Source organism: Sparus aurata, chromosome 21 (assembly GCF_900880675.1).
Source record: "Sparus aurata chromosome 21, fSpaAur1.1, whole genome shotgun sequence".
Taxonomy (NCBI): Eukaryota; Metazoa; Chordata; class Actinopteri; order Spariformes; family Sparidae; genus Sparus; species Sparus aurata.
Window position 1 is genome coordinate 14517299 of NC_044207.1, and position 16861 is coordinate 14534159.

General features: G+C 42.6%; 1 protein-coding gene across 4 annotated transcripts; it reads right to left on the minus strand.

Annotated features, from left to right (window-relative positions):
* Positions 1-1095: 1095 nt before the first annotated feature.
* Positions 1096-16793, minus strand: nfatc4 (nuclear factor of activated T cells 4). Of its 4 annotated transcripts, none has more exons than XM_030404204.1 (14): positions 16162-16793; positions 10052-10212; positions 9224-9265; positions 8578-9090; positions 8326-8501; positions 7319-7481; positions 7004-7104; positions 6532-6633; positions 6035-6222; positions 5723-5863; positions 3750-3805; positions 3491-3617; positions 1754-2461; positions 1096-1384 (listed from the first exon to the last, which is right to left on the minus strand). In XM_030404204.1, exons 1-14 carry the CDS (start codon positions 16349-16351, stop codon positions 1314-1316), a joined length of 2739 nt encoding a protein of 912 aa, XP_030260064.1. In that variant the 5' UTR covers positions 16352-16793; the 3' UTR covers positions 1096-1313. The 4 variants fall into 4 exon arrangements, with proteins under 4 accessions (XP_030260064.1, XP_030260062.1, XP_030260066.1 ...); XM_030404202.1 differs by having other exon boundaries at positions 10052-10218; XM_030404206.1 differs by lacking the exon at positions 9224-9265.
* Between the last annotated feature and the right edge of the window lie 68 nt (positions 16794-16861).

Sequence of the window (16861 nt, forward strand, 5' to 3'; positions counted from 1 at the left end):
AGAGAAAATCTGGAACTACAATAGTCAGTGTCATGAAGGAGTTATGGCTTGTGATTCCAACATTTAGTTCTTCTTTGAAGATGTTCAAAGCTCTATGGCAACTATATCTATCCCTTACCATGAAAGCTTTTTTGGTCTGGAGCTCCCAACAGGCCCTTTTACGGTCTCCCTGATCCATTTAGACCCATAAAACTGTCAAGAAAACGTATAATGCTACTTTAGCGTCTTTTAGTTACAATGGTGCGTTTTATTGCTTTTTGCTTTTTTGCAGTACTTAAACGCTTTTGTCCAACGTACACATATCGGAAAATAAGAGCCGTGAAGTTTTACAGCAGGTTGAACAATGTCTCAAATAGTTGCTGATTTAGGGTTGTTGAAGCGTCCCGGTACCGAGTCCCCCCAGGTGGCACTGTTTCTTCAAGACATTAAGACAAACCTGCTCTGCTTAGAGAGGATCTAACAAACTATTTCTCATTGAGACCTTTCAAACAGCTCTAACAGTCCCAGCCGAGTCACATCATCCCTTTCGTGAGGTCAAACTACCTTTTGTCTCAACACTTTACCTTTACACCAGACACAGACTCAACATCTACTGAGATACAATGAATCAGAAACACTGTCAAAGCCTGATTTGTTGACTTATTGATCCATAATGTCTTTGTTTACAGACAGTTTCTAAAATGTTCTCTACCAAAAGGTTATTTTATTAAACTACTGCACAGAAATCTAAAAAAAAAGAATAAAATAAAAAAATGCTGCTTTTTGGCAACACAGGATCCTAAATTCTGTCGCCATTACTCAGAAAATTTCCATCCCATCCAGGAACTGAGCAGAGAAATGTGTTCTTACTGCGGGACGGATTACGTTTAATCAAAGTAAAGACAAAATCGTGGAAAGGTTTAACTTGAAACAAAGGAAATCTAATTTAATACTTATGTGGGATCATAGAAGCCACAGAGAATAGCTTGTGTATCAAACCATTTAGTTTTTCCATAAGTTTGAAGCTTTTTTCCGTCAGTCCCTTTCCTCTATTCTGGATTCACCTCGTATGCGTGTTTATTTTGGTTTTTGCAAGAAAAACACATCAAACGCGAGCACGTTCTTGTATAATTTATATTGAAAACATGTTAAAAACATTAGTTTCCCTTTATAAAACAATAACAATTTACCTGTGGTCAAAATTACAACAGTGTCCTGGCAATCAAATTCCCCCGGTCAATATCGCATGTAACCGGAGCGATGCACCTTTATACCGAGTGCATAATGGATTCAAAGTTATGCTGAAAATCAGGCGGGGATGAGCTGCTCTGAACTCAGTTTGGCTGGTTGTCCATCTGTGAGCCTGACTGGTACGACTGGATGTCCTCCCCGATGAACTCCGTCACTGTGGAGGGAGAGGAGAAGATCACAGTCCTGTTAAACTCCCCATCCACCTCAGATACTCAGTGTCAGTGGTGCAGTCAACTTATTACATTACGTATCATTAACATAAAAGTTAAGGTTGCCAAATGGCTTCTTTAGCAGCTACAGATCACTGGCGACACTTACTAAGAGCATTAAGTTGCGTCTTTTCTGACTCGATTTAATGGACAGTTCACTCCAAAATCCAAAATACATACCTGTAATGCTGTTTGTGCTTTCTTTCATTCTAAGGTCGATGTTACTGGATCACCAATCAATTAATATAAACAATCTGATCAACAGATACTACACATTTGCACTTAATAAGATAAAGATAAATGCATCAACTCACCTTCTTCAAATGTGATGTGGTGCATAGAGGCAGAGCTGGTGAACTCCAGGGGGCAGTCCTGGATCTTGGCATCCCTCTCTCCCCCATGTTCTATCCCCAGCACCCTTCCCTGGGGGTCCCAGCCATCGTAGTGGGAGTAGGGTGCTGTGCACATGTCCTGATATTGGTTGTTGTTGGAGGGAGGGGACGGACACACCTCCTGAGGATAAGCAGAGTAGTGGGGGTAAGGAGAGGTGGGGATGGGAGGCAAAGGGGAGGTCGAGATGGGGCTACCGGCAGGAAACGGGCTGAGAGAGGAGGAGTGGGAGGGAGAGGGTGAGGAGGACAGGTAGGGTGAGTCCAGCCAGGGGGAAGGGGAGGGGGAGGGAGGCTGTGGGCCACGGTGGTACAGGGGAGGGAGGAGCTCAGTGAAGCCCAGCTCCAGGTTCTCAAAGCTGGGGTGACGCTCGGACAGGGCTGCCCTGGACCCGCCGGGCTCCTCCACCACAGCGTCGGGTTTGGAGCAGTACTCCTCGTGGTAGCCCATAGTGGGGCAGGGAGGGGAGTATGTGGAGGGGTAGGGGGGCAGGTGGAAGCCCAGTCCTCGGTCATCAGCCACATGGAAGCCCCGGTCCATCCTGGGCTGAACCCCCACAGGACACACAGATCCCCCATCCAGAGGCAGCACAGAGGGCCGGGACAGCAGCGGGTCCTCCTCTTTGAACATTACTAAGAGGAGAGAAACAGGTTAACTGAACTGTGGAGGCAATGTTTCTATTTACTGTATTCTGTTCTCTCCAATGAAGACAAAGTATGTATCATACTAAGGCTTTGATTTTTTCTTCCTTTTTTTCTTATTTTAAAATGGTACTGAATATAATACATTTTAGGAAGAAGGAAAAATAAAATAAAAAATACAGAGAACAATAAACAAACACATCTTTTTAAAAATCTTTTTATGTAAATGTCTAATGACATTTTAATTTACACTGAGGATATATTTTTTTTAAAAAAGGTAGATTTTAGTGGTGAAACTAGAATAAAACCATGTAGAAAAATTTAAATTCATTTCTTCCCTTTCTTTCAAAAATTGTAGAGGGAAATATATGTATGTTTATATATAGACAGTATATAATATATTGAATATATCAATAAATTGTATATAGTTATATATTTTACAACCCCCAACGCTAACCCCCAATCGCCAGATGTTGGTAATTTACGCTTTTGTAAACCTCTGACATGTTGGAACTTTTCTTTACGTCTGATATTCAATGTTATGTTGTGACAAAGATGTGCAGAACTAGCTTAGGTTTCAAACATGATCATATTTCTGACCTGGTTCAATTGCCAAAAACACGCCTGGAAAATATCCAGATGTCTCATTAACAATATCCAATTTCTGGCTACCAAATGTTGAAACACCATCTTGTGGCCTCTCGCAGTGGCCTCAGTGGTCTCAGTGGTCTCTCGCCCGCCATCACATCCCCAAGTCAGCTCATATACATGTAATCGGAACATGATATGACACATACTGTACAAATGTTGTTGTGATTAAAATGTACAAATATTAAATATATCTGAGGTAAAATCACTATAATTATTCTGGCAACTGAGTTGTTTTTTTGTCTTCAAAGCTTTTCACTTTTGATCCTATTTGTGAAGAAAAGCTCCAGTGAACCTCAGGGATGTTACTGAGACTGAACAGGACAGAGAGGAGAGAACCTGTAGATGAATCAGGTGAGACCGCATACTCACTGGGGAGATACTTGAAGCAGTGAGTGCTGCTCCGTTTCCTCTTCCCATTGGAGACATAAAGACTAACCGACATCGGCCGGCTGATGGACAGGTCGCTGTAGGCGGGGACCCTCACGCACAACAAACACTATCACAAAAAAGAAGGTGTGGAGACAAGACCATGACTTATGTTACAACTTGAGCGGCGATATAAAGTTCATGTTGCTCTGAATTGGTTCTGTAAGGATTTTTTAATCGTATCATTCAAACGCTACATTACCTCGTTGCTGTTGTCACGGTCGACATGTGCCTCCTCCTCCCACTGTAATTTACCATCTAAGAGATAAGAACATACAGTAAAATTATGTGTGACCTAGACACAAACACACACACACACACACACACACACACACACACACACACACACACACACACACACACACACACACACACACTACCACACACACACACACACTAAATCAATTTGATGAACATAACTTGCTCTTGCTGCAAAACACCTAACACTGAAGGTTTTGTTTAAGATTTTTTACTGAAGTAAAAGTAGCTCACTGAATACTTACTTTACTTAATACTAAAGTTTAGAACAGCTATGTCAGAAGTAAAAGTGCCTCATTCGAACGGGCACAACATAAATAAGGGATTTAAATGTATGTGTATGTGTAATTTACTGTACATACACTATATTGCCAAAAGTATTCGCTCACCTGCCTTGACTCGCATATGAACTTAAGTGACATCCCATTCTTAATCCATAGGGTTTAATATGACGTCGGTCCACAATTGCAGCTATAACAGCTTCAACTCTTATGGGAATTTGTGACCATTCTTTCAGAAGCGCACCTGTGAGGTCACACACTGATGTTGGACAGGAAGGCCTGGCTCTCAGTCTCCGCTCTAATTCATCCCAAAGGTGTTCTATCAGGTTGAGGTCAGGACTCTGTGCAGGCCAGTCAAGTTCATCCACACCAAACTCTCTCATCCATGTCTTTATGGACCTTGCTCTGTGCGCTGGTGCACAGTCATGTTGGAACAGGAAGGGGCCATCCTCGAACTGTTCCCACAAAGTTGGGAGCATGGAATTGTCCAACATGTCTTGGTATGCTGAAGCATTCAGAGTTCCTTTCACTGGAGCTAAGGGGCCAAGCCCAGCTCCTGAAAAACAACCCCACACCATAATCCCCCCTCCACCAAACTTTACACTTGGCACAATGCAGTCAGACAAGGACTGTTCTCCTGGCAACCGCCAAACTCAGACTTGTTCATCAGATTGCCAGTTAGGGAAGCGTGATTCGTCACTCCAGAGAATGAGTCTCCACTGCTCTAGAGTCCAGTGGCGGCGTGCTTTACACCACTGCATCCGATGCTTTGCATTGCATTTGCTGATGTATGGCTTGGATGCAGCTGCTCAGCCATGGAAACCCATTCCATGAAGCTCTCTACACACTGTTCTTAAGATAATCTGAAGGCCACATGAAGTTTGGAGCTCTGTAGTGATTGACTCTGCAGAAAGTTGCCGACCTCTGTGCACTATGCGCTACAGCATCCGCTGACCCCGCTCCGTCATTTCACGTGTCCTACCACTTCATGGCTGAGTTGCTGTCATTCCCAATCGCTTCCACTTTGTTATAATACCACTGACAGTTGACTGTGGAATATTTAGGAGCGTGGAAATTTCACAACTGGACTTGTTGCACAGGTGGCATCCTATCACAGTGCCACGCTGGAATTAGCAGAGCTCCTGAGAGCGACCCATTCTTTTTACAAATGTTTGTAGAAACAGTCTGCATGCCCTGTTGTCTGCAAGGATGTTGTCCTTGCCTTTATACACCTGTGGCCATGGAAGTGCTTGGAAAAACTAATTTCAATTATTTGGATGGGTGAGTGAATACTTTTGACAATATAGTGTATGTGATATACTTCTTGCCGTGTAAAACTGACTGCTTTAAAATGGCTTTCATGGAAAGATCAAGGTCAGCACACACTGTATTGAGATGTATCAATTTTCACTGAGCGGCTAAATAAAACAAAAAAAAGAATAGAAAAGAAGCTCAAATGGAGTGCCTTAATATGAATCTGCATATTATTGGCATTCATTTTAATGTATACTCAGTCTCTGTGTTCATGTCTTATTTTTCTATTTTTGACTGCATTTTAGTCAGGTATTCTTCAAGACATTTGAGAACATATGATCACAAACAACATTAGAAAACTCTGTCCTCTGTGGGTCTTTACCTGTTCCTCTTTCCATGAAAAGGACTCTGGAGATTGGCAGGAAGTTCGAGCCGCTCAGCAGCAGCTCCTCCCCTCCCTCCACTGAGCAGGAGGTGAGACTGACAGACTCAATGACGGGCAGCTCCTGAGCTGAACGCTGGGCTGAAGAAGGAAGAGACAGGCGAATTAAACCTCAGATGTGCTTCTTGTATGAAGTGTCAAAAAACGTCAAGACTTCGGTGAACCCAAGCGGCGACGCATGCCACAAATCTGACACATAGCAGCTTTAACAACCTCTTTGCAGATCATGTGACCATAAAACAAGCTACTCACAGCATTCAATGGGCAGGGAGGCGACCTGCAGAGCCAGGACTCGACCAGGCGGGGCCAAAGGGGGCGCTAGAGGGAGGTGGGTGCGAAATACCAAACGGACACGTGTGTTCTTCCTTCCAACGTCTGTTTCTCCTTTCCTCAGCTCGATGTCCGAATTCCTCAGCTTCAAAATCCCGGCACAGTCGATGCTACGACACAAAGAATCATCTTGGAAAACTTTAAATTTATCAAGAGAGGTGCTGATTAACCTGTTTGTACAACATCCTGTTTCACTTTTATACAGTTAAACTGTACTATCAGTTATATATATATTTATATATCAATTATAATACTGGTTGTAGTAGGTATTCAGTGCCTTACGTATTGGCATTTAGCAGCTGTTGTTCAGTAGTCACATTCTTCAACCTCCAGTAAACTTGAAACTAGAGTTCAAGGCTGAATAACAAGCACAAATCAAAACTCTTGGAGAGTAAAAGCTTCCGGTCTGCTCTACTCACAGTGCAGTCATGTTGTTCTCAGGGTTGAGGGGGATGTCCAGCAGTTTGGTCCCCGCCTGGACGCTCTCATGACTGGCAGTACCCACCATCTTCCCCGTCACCCTGAAAGGTGAAGAAAATGTACAGACCACAATTCCTGAACAGGACAGGATGAAATGGATCAACAACACATTTGACCGTTGATCCATCATTTAAGTCATTATTCAAGCAAAAAGTCTAAAATGTACATCTTCCAGCTACTTAAATGTGAAGATCAATATCTTTGGATTTTGGACAAGCTTTTGTTCTTATCCTGAAAATCTGGCGTAAGAAATTTCCTGGACCAACACGACAAGCAGCTGGCGGCTGGTTACGCAATGGTTAAAGCCACATTGGTCAGATGACGAATAGACAGTATGCTCTGTGGCCTTGAATTTTAATGTTTAATAGAAGGATGCTTTGTAATAAGTTTGGTTTTTAAATAGAAGAGTACCTGTGAATCTGATAGAACGGATGTGGCCTTATCGATCGGTCGTCAGCTGTTCCGACGAAGACCTGAAGGGAGAGCGGCTTCCTCTCTGTGTATCCACACAGCTGCACAGAGAGACACAGTGTGAGGGATGGAGTCAAACTGTGAGGAGGCCAACGGCAGTGAGCCGCAACACGTATGCTCAGACTTTGTTCCAGTCTTATGAAAGCAACATTTCTACTTCAGCTTCAGTGGTGTTAAAATAATCACATTATAAAAGCATCTAGATTGTGAATAAATGTTTCAGCAGCTGCCTAAATCTGCAGGTTTGGGTTTCACCTTGACGATGGGATGTCCTGTTGGTGCAGCTTTGACGGCTCCTCTGCTGCCCTCTGTCTCGTAGTGGGCTCTGTGGTGTGGACGGGGCTGCACCTCGATACGCAGTTCGTACGGGTCGAACTGGGATGGCAGTGGCCAGTCGAGTGGCGGCAGGGCGTTGGACCTAAAGGTGTGTTATATCAGGGAAACATAGACAGTTGTAGTTAGAGTGGACATGGAGGGAGCACACCAGATGCTGATGAATATGCATCTTTGTAGGTCAAATAATGAGATTCACATATCATTTACACATGACAGGTGCAAACCAGACTTCCAACCAGACAGCTAAGGATGATTAAGTCACCTGGATGAATAAATATTTAACAATACAATTAAATCCCATATCATAAACATTCAGGTTGATATTTTTATTTTGGGTGTCCGCTAGAAAATGTTTACATGCTTTAATGTTCAAAAAACACGCAATGATTTTGCTCATACTGTCAATTGCTGCAGCACCTCTATTCACCCTCTGTTTGACGCTCCTGTCTCTTTAAGGCTCCTCTCCTGAAAAGCCCATTCTGCTCTGATTGGTCAGCTCTCACAGGCCTGAGCAGGCACCGCACACCGGGTTTCTGCATCAGCTCTCAGTGAGCTACTTCACTTGTCACAGTTAGTTCCATACAAACTGCTAACAGTATTTACCGCACGTTTTTTGCTTAAAGTGTTTTCATTTGTTTCGATAATCACCCCACTAGCTAAGTTAGCCAGTCAGGTATCCTAGCTGGATACTATGAATGTGGTAGGCTAACCCAAAAGTAAGCATCGCCTTGGTTCGCCTGACAAATAAACATAAGGATGTTGATGTTTAATGTACTCAACAATCTCTGTAGTCTCATTTGCCAATTGTTAGCAACTAAACACATAAGCACCTTATAATTAAATTGTGGGACATTTAAGGATGTATTTATGTCATCAAAGCCCCCATCAAAACTAATGTCATTTATACATCTGCGGTGTATCCTTGCCTGAACAGAGGACTGTGGGCGCTGGCTCTGGTCCGACCCCAGGCGAGAGCAGGGGGCACAGAGAGGTAGTCCATGCCCTGTGAGGGGATCTCTCTCCTGGGCTGCTGGGTCTCAAGCAGCAGGCAGGGGGTGCTGTGACCTGGAGCCTGCTCCTGGTCCACCTCCCTGGTAGACAGCTGGAGAACAAAAACCACAGCACAGTACTTTAGTGGGAAGCTATTTTTTTTTACCTACTATTTTATTAATCTTCACCTGTTCCAACGATGTCTTCCTGGTTTTCTGGGGGATGCTGAGCTCACAGCTGCTGGGCGGAGCTTGTGACAGAGTGATGGAGTCTCCACCGTCCAGGTTGCATCCCTGCAGATCCTCTGAGTAGCTGCCCCTCCGGGAGTTACAGGGTGAGTCCAAGGGGGAGTTTCTACGCTTTTTGCCCCCGGGGGAAGTCGGCCTCGAGGACGGCGAGAGCCCAAAGTTGATGGTGGCGTCATTCAGCTCCTCCTCCTCCACCAGCAGGGAGTCACAGCTGGAGGCGGGACTCAGCCAGCCACGGGAGGAGGGGCTGGAGGCGGGGCTCGGGCTGAGGGAACTTGGGCATCTGTCGCGGTAAGAAAAGGGATCCAGCAGGGGGAGGTAGAGGCGCTCTCGGTCCCACCCGCCACCGCTGCCCATGTCCCAGTAACTGGAAATGGTGGGTGTTGGGTCGTCCTCAGGGGAGATGGTGGTTATCTGGATGCTGGGACACTCGACCACACGAGACTCTGAAACCTGAAGGGAAGAGGAGAGTAAGACAGAGATACCTCAATTTTTCTCATACTGACTCAGCGTGAATAGACAGAAAGTGATGAATATTTTCATTTGGGAGTTCCTTCTGCCAAAGTAAGCTGCGTCAAGACATCACCTTGGCCTCCAGGAAGCTGAGATGGACATTTTTCAATGTTGTCTAACATAAAAGAAGAAATTAAAAATACATTTAAAAAAAACAAACAAACGACTGCCACATGAAACTTTCTTAGTTACAAAATCATTTCATTTTTAGCAGTCAAGACAAAACTTTTAGGGACACTGGATCTTTTTATTGACACTAGAAGCAGTCATTTATCTCACATGAAACATTCCCGATAAACTAAATCTAGCACAGTGAGTGTTTAGTCACCTAATATCTTGTAGCTAAATGTCGCCTGGCATCGACTCTAGTATCCCACAAGATGGATTGTTTAAATTACTGTTTTAGGTAATGCAGTTGTGAACAGGAACAATTTCAACATCATGTAAACACCCTCAATGTTTGCTTATAACTTGCTCTCTGGATTTTTTTATTCAACATCAAGTAAAATTGTGACATCACTATATTTTTAGCAGCTGGCTCTCAGATCTTTTATATTTCACTTTAGGCTCAATGCGACAACAAAACAGAGATTTCCATGCTTGTAACTGGAAAAAAAATCGAAGGTTCACTGCAATGGATTACATTGGGTTTCAAGACTCCACTAAAACTGATTTGATATTCAAAAATGTCTGTACCATTGACTGTATAAAAAGATTGCCCTCGGTAGCTGTAGTTTATAGGTCATAAACCATTCCAAGCAGGTGGAAAAAGGGCAAAACTGAAAACTTAAAGTACTAGTCATATAAACTCTTCCAAAAGATAGTTTCTGTCATTTTCTTTATATTGTTCTTGTCACGTCTTATATACTTCACTATAGGACCTGTAAACAGGTTGTCTCACCTGTACGGAGCGAGCTGGCAGGCTTTCATAGGTGCCACTAAACTCTCTGGAAGGGGCCCGCCGCGGGGGCGGGGAATGCATCCCAGCCCGCTGATTGGCCGAGGGTGGCGGACTTGGGATGCTGATTGAATGTCCTGCATGATTGGCTGCCGTGTGATTATCTGTAACTGATAGAATGAAATCATCAGAGTGATACTGGTATCATTACACATGAGAGCACCACAGTATGCAAAGAAATGCTGATAATCAAATGCTGCTAATAAAGAGTTTACAATGTGTTCATATTAAATATACACCTTTCCTAAGGCAAAAATGTATTTTTCTGGCTTCTTTCTCGTGAAAACTTTAACTTTTTGTTCTCATGTTCAAACACGCTGTCTTTTTATATCGCATCTTGTGGGTTTTTCGGGGTCTTGTGACCTCCCATTAATCTTTTCTTACAACCGCAAAATGACAGTTAGTTTCGAAAAACCCGCTGTGCTTTTACATCTGGCACGAGAAAGACTCATGAGATGTCAATCATACTACTATAAACACAATTTGTGGTAAGTGCAGATTCATTTTTTATCATCAACATGCCTACATCATTCATTGCACATCAATTTTCTTTATTTACAGCTCTGTAATTGTTGCCATGCAGAAAATGCATGCAACTGGAACGTTTCTTCAGAAAGTGCGCAGTCAATGTCTTCGAGGCATCTGCAGCAATTTATATATTCAAATGTAAAGAAGTAGTTTAACATTTTGGAAATACGCTTTTTCTTTTATTCACTTTCTTGCTGAGAGATAAAAGTATTATGATCACTCGATCATCAGTGTGGTAAGCAAAAGCCAGGATGTGGTTAGCTTTTTATAGCATAGCTTAGCATAAACAATGGGAACCAGGGAAAACAGCTAGCCTAGTTCTGTCAATAGACAACAAAATCCTTGTAATAGCACCTATAATATTTTTCTTGTTCATTCACCCTTTAAAAAAAACCTTGGTGTAAAAGTTACATGTTGTGGTTTTAGATGGGGTTCTGTGCACACTAGCTGTTTCCCTCTGTTTCAAGTCTCTATGCTAAGCTAAGCTAATTGGCTTGTGACATGAGAGCTGTATTAATCTGAACTATCTACTTCTCTACAAGAAAGTGAACATTTCCCAAAGTGTCAAACTATTGCTACGTTTTCATGTTGTTATTATTTATTATAAAGAAGAGCAGTCTTTATATTGTGATTTATTTCACCTCAAACCATTGAATACATATTCGGCATGTAAGGCAGAACAACACAGAACGTGTGGGTGATTTATTTTATAATGGTACATTTCTTTAAAAGTGGCTGTGTACTTGTAAATTATAAGTTTGAAACAACATGACATAGTAGGGTTTGGTTTTATATTCGATAATCTCACCATCAATATGGCAACAATTTACTAAACAGCCATTTTAAACTCCACTTTGAGCGAGAAGAAGTATCTCAATACATTTCTTCCGTGTATCAAAAATAGTGCAGTAAAGGGTGGAGTGGAGTTTACTTTTTAATCACTGATCCAAATCTTTCACTTCTAGGAAAGATAACTCTGCTGCTTATCTTGATACTGATTTTGTTCATCAAATTTTAGGAAACAAAAACTTTTTGAACCTTGCCAAACAATTATCCGAATGAGGACACGACCCCTCAAGGCCACGGTCCCCGCCATAAAATTTCCCCAGCGTGGTGTGGTCAGCCTCCACGCGGAGCCAAACAGTAGTTACTCTGTAATGAGCGAGGCTCCAACTGATCACTGCTTCTGCTGCAGCGGTGGCCCATACACGCAATTTTTGGGCAAAGCGGACACACAATAGCAACTGCCAACAAATTAAGACTTGGGGTAAAAAAAAAAAATCTCTTCAAATGTTTCCTGGCAACAAAAAATATTTCCAAGTGATTAGAGCTGCAGAGCTGAGGCAACTCTTCTGCTGGTGGATTTTTCACATGAAACAATGATTTAGATGTTGGTGAACAGACCAGCGGAGAGTTTATGAGCCAGCAAACGTACCTAACACTTATTGAACACAATAAAACTAATTTCATCTAACATACTGCAATATTTTATTCTGTGTCCTGAGGTGAACCTCTCTCAAAAAGCGTTGCTTACATCAGGTTCACAAGATGATTAACAGGAAAGCAAAGCAAGAACTACATGTTTTTGTTAACCTGAACACAAATGTTTACTGTAGTTTCTACATCTCTGCCCAGCTGCTGCTTTTTTTTTTTTCCTATTTACAACATTAGGCCACTTCTAACTTGTTAGGAAACAATCATTTGTTTGTGTTCAGCCCAGCAGAAGAGTGTATTACTATCAAAATGTACCTGACAGTAACTGTAAACAATCAGTTTTTCTCTTGGGAAGCCTCCACTAAAGTTTGACTGATAGAAAATAATATTTATATACTGACCAGTTCTGGACAAGCTAAATCTCTTGCCAAGTTTATGTGTGAAGTTCTTTGTAGCTATTAGCTCATTTTAAACTAGTGATTAACTACAACTTTTTTTTTTCATTCAGTGTCTTATATATGTTTCGTTGCATGTAAAAGTTCTGGAAAGTTAGAAAGGTCAAACAACTGAAGCTCATCTCTACCGCAGAAACTGCTCCTCAAAAGACTCGTCAGCAGTCCCGCCTTTATTTCTGTGACTTTGTGACGTCACACTATGTCACAGACTAAAGTATTCATGCCAAGTGGCTAGTTTGGCACATGAAAATGTATTTAGCGCAGCTGCTCTGTTACTGTTTGCAGTGCTGGGTCAGGTGTGTGAAAGCGGACCAATCAGAGCAGAGCGGTTGTTCAGGAGAGGGGCCTTAAAGAGACAGGAGCTAAATCGAGCGTTTCAGACAGAGGGAGAATACACAGCTACAGCACTGAATGCATTTCTTTTTAGCACTAAAGCATTTAAACCTATTGTAGTTGTCACCCAAAATAAAATGATGAACCTGAAAATGACCAAAATATGTCTCCTTAAAGGAATGTCCTATAGGAAAGACTTCAGCGTTATTTAATCAAAAGCAATCAGCTTCGCAAACAGGAAACTACTGTAGCATCCTCAGCTGTAATACACCTTCAAAAATAACATCTTAAGGAGGCCACATTTTTAAACTTAACTGCCAATCATTTGTAAATGTAGGTACGACTTATTTATGTAGAAATCTGTGTGTTAAGATTGAGTAGGAAACATTAATTAAGGTAATCTTACTGCAGTATTTTCTCTTTCAGTCCATATTGTTAACAAAACATCAGCATTTTGAAAAGGTTGTGACATGAGACCAGCAAATCGTGAGATGATGAACAGGACAGGAACGCAAAAAGCTAAAACTATGTCTATTTTGACAGATTTTCCTCCAACTGACATATTTTTCCTGTAAAGAAAATAGCAAGCTTTGTCTCTTCAGGACTTTATTTGTGTTTCGAAGAGTATATTACAGTTACCAAGATTTACCTGACAGTTATTAACCACAGTGAGTTTGTTACTTTGGGGAGCCTCCTCTTGAGGCTAATGAGTTTAATCTTCTGTCATACTTCATTCTGTGTCCTAGGTTTAACCTCTCAATAGGAGTGAGAATTAAACCAAAATATATAAGATCTATAAATATATCTATCTTTCATACCAACAACCATTGCTTTTAATGTGAATTGATGCTGAATTTCAACTCTTCAGTCTCTTTATGAAAAATCATTTCGTTGTTTGTGTCAGTTTTATGTCAATTGTTTGGGAAGCCCAATCTTGAATCCAACAAATCTAAACGGGTCCATAGTTCTCTGTTGTGAGTTGAACCTCAACAAGAAATTATTTTAATCATTGGTTCCTAGCCCGTTAGTCAGGTCATAATGTGATATACATGACTGGATGCATTCCTTTTGCCTAACTTTTTTCTAATAGTTGCTTTTTCATGTGAATTACGGAATAACTCCATCAAAGCCAAGACTGACTTCATATATAAGCTGATCGTGTATCGGAAATGCCTCCAATTCTGCCTAAAATGCAAGATCAGGTATCAGCAAGTTCATAAGTCCATGCATCGATCTGACACCAGATGATTTATTAGAAACAGGAACCTGCTACTTCCCAGCAGCATACTGTACACCTGTCAGCAACCTAAAGGGATAGTTTGGGTCCTCTGATAGGAGACTGTATGAGGTAGTTATCCCTACTCAGTGTATTTCCTGCAGTAGATGGCTGTCAGCTCTCCCCTTGTGTGGACAAGCAGTGCACAGCGCTGGCAGGTAGCAGGGCATTGTACTGCTGAGACCGCACCAGCAGCAAGACGTAATTTAGCCACCTTAAATAAATCCTACCTTAAATATATACATCAGCGTAAGTGTACGCTCATCTTTTAGCTTGAACTTTTTTGGTGTGTTTTGCTGTTCCCTCAATCATGCTACATCAGTATTCCAATGCACAGGTGGAATGTAGTGCCAAAGAAAAAGGCCGATTAACGCGAAAGGTAAAGTGCCACAAATCTTAAAACATGGTGAACACCTAAGCAGATAAATATATTTTAGGTGGCTTAAATGCATCTTGCTGTTAGTGTTGGTAATACACTGACTAGGGATAAGTATCTCACACAACTCCAAATCTAAAGACCCGAACTATCACTTTTACTAATTATTTTTTTTAAAGCATTAGCAAGAAAACAAGTTTTGTCATTTTCAAGCATGTCCACAACATAACATCCATCCAGGTAGTAAACAACCTAGCAAAAGAAATGATTTTACGAATATTTCTTTATGTATTCGTTCAGTTATCGTAACAGTATAGGGAAGGAGAAGCTGGTACAGGAACATCTCTAATACAGACTTTAAAGGTGCCATTTGTAAGAAAAGTTGATTTTTGAGACTCCATTCCCCACTCGTCAAATAATGGCGGAAAACCTAGAGCGTCATTATTTGACAAGTTGAGAGAGAGACTCAAAAATCAACTTCTCCTACAAATAGCACCTTTAAATTTGGGTAAAACAGAGCACTGATATTTGATCTGATGCTCCATCTCTACAGACACCCTGATTGGAGGCACCAGAAGAGAAAAAGTGGGATCGGTAATGATCTCCATTCAACCTCTCCGGAATCTAAAAGTTGTTCAAATTGCTTGAATTAAAGTATGTCACTGTTTGGTTGAAGTGGTGACAAATCGAACCAGTGACACAACTGCCCAAGAGAATTATAAAAGTTAAAAATGTGTATCCCTCCTTTTCAGGGGAACCCGCTGGCTCGGCCTAAAAAGTTTTGTCACATTGTGTTATATCCAGAGATGTGGAGGGCTGGAGAAGAAACTCCGAAAAGTACAACTACATCACCTAGAGTGAAGAATCGCTCTGCTGTTTCTCCTGCAGTTACTTTCATGCCTTGGGTGTGGTAATACAACTGTATGCCAGTGTGGGCGGGAAACAAATGAGCGAGTGGATGTGAGGATATGAGGTGTGTGTGTGTGTGTGCGTGTGTGTGTGTGTGTGTGTGTGTGTGTTTGTATGTGAAGAACTAAGGAGATGAAGGTTGAGGGAGAGAGGGAGGTGTGTGTGTGTGTGTGTGTGTGTGTGTGTGTGTGTGTGTGTGTGTGTGTGTGCGTGTGTGTGTGTGAGTGAGAGTGTGTGTGCGCGTGTGTGAGTGTTCAGTACACAAAGGTTGAGGTTCCTTCCCAGATGGCAGCTGTTAACTCTACTCACACGCACAGCTGATTGGAAACACATTGAGTCTGGGGCTGCACGCACACATGCACAAACACACAGATGCATACACACGCAAATCTGGAACACACTGAAATATGCACACGTGCACACAAAACAAACACACAATAACAACATACTCGGGCTCGCATGCTTACAGATGGAGGCACGCACGCACATCACATGCAAGATCAAACACACACACACACACACACACACACACAGAGAGAGACACACACACACGCATTCACACATAAGCACAGCATGCCGATGAAAGCTCGCGTTATGGCACATGCAACTGATCCTATGCGCACGCACATATGCGCACGCGCATTTAAGTTCCCATGCATTAGGCAGCCTCACTGTCAGGCCGCTCAGACCTCCTCTATCTACTGCGTCCCTCCACTCAAAGCATCCAATAAATGAATCTAACCCAGACTGCTGCTGTTGGAGGGGTCGAGATTCAGCAGGGCCACCTCACTTTCGTCCCCGGGAACGGAGCTCTCCGGCTCGGCTGTGCGCACCGGAGATGGTCCCTGGCTCTGCCGCGGCGGGTCCTCCTCAAACACCAACTTGAACTCGAACTCGCCCTCCTCCCAGCCCGAGCCCGGCGCGGCCCCCATCGCCCTCCCGACGGCAAGGACAGGATACAGATAGAGTGATACAATCTTATCTCCCTGCGTCGGATTCAGCGAGTCCAACGTGCCCGAAAGTTTCCCAAAACTCGACTTTTTTCCCCTATGTGCGCGTCATTGCGCAAATATCCCTCCTCCTGGGAAGGTTTAGATGTAACTTCGGCAACTTTTCCACGCTGTTTCCACACGATGGAGGCAGCTTCTCGCTCGGATTTTTGCAACTTTTTCAGCCTTCATGCCTTGCCTTCCAAACCAAATCTTCTCCCAGAATGCCTCAAAGTCTTTCCCGACACATATCTCCCAGATGAAGCCGCGTCTTTCATTCTCGCTCTATCGCCATCCACACAGCTCCTTCATCTTCCCTGGTGGAGACAGAGAGAGGAAAAAAAAGTTTATCAAATATTTTTGTCGTCCTTTACCCTTAATTGCCTTTGGGTGGGTTCCTCGGCTCCAGTTGGTCCGTTGCTCATTCCCCATAGGACCTCATGCCTGTCAGTC

What these genes read in the sequence shown, in the direction of transcription:
- nfatc4 (XM_030404202.1), bottom strand. Translation starts at nt 16,351, where the DNA reads ATGGGGGCCGCGCCGGGCTCGGGCTGGGAGGAGGGCGAGTTCGAGTTC. An exon ending in GAGAACAACATGACTGCACT is followed by an intron (nt 6,223 to 6,531) that starts GTGAGTAGAGCA and finishes TTTGTGTCGTAG; the next exon opens with CATCGACTGTGCCGGGATTT. An exon ending in CTGCTTCAAGTATCTCCCCA is followed by an intron (nt 2,462 to 3,490) that starts GTGAGTATGCGG and finishes CTCTCCTCTTAG; the next exon opens with TAATGTTCAAAGAGGAGGAC.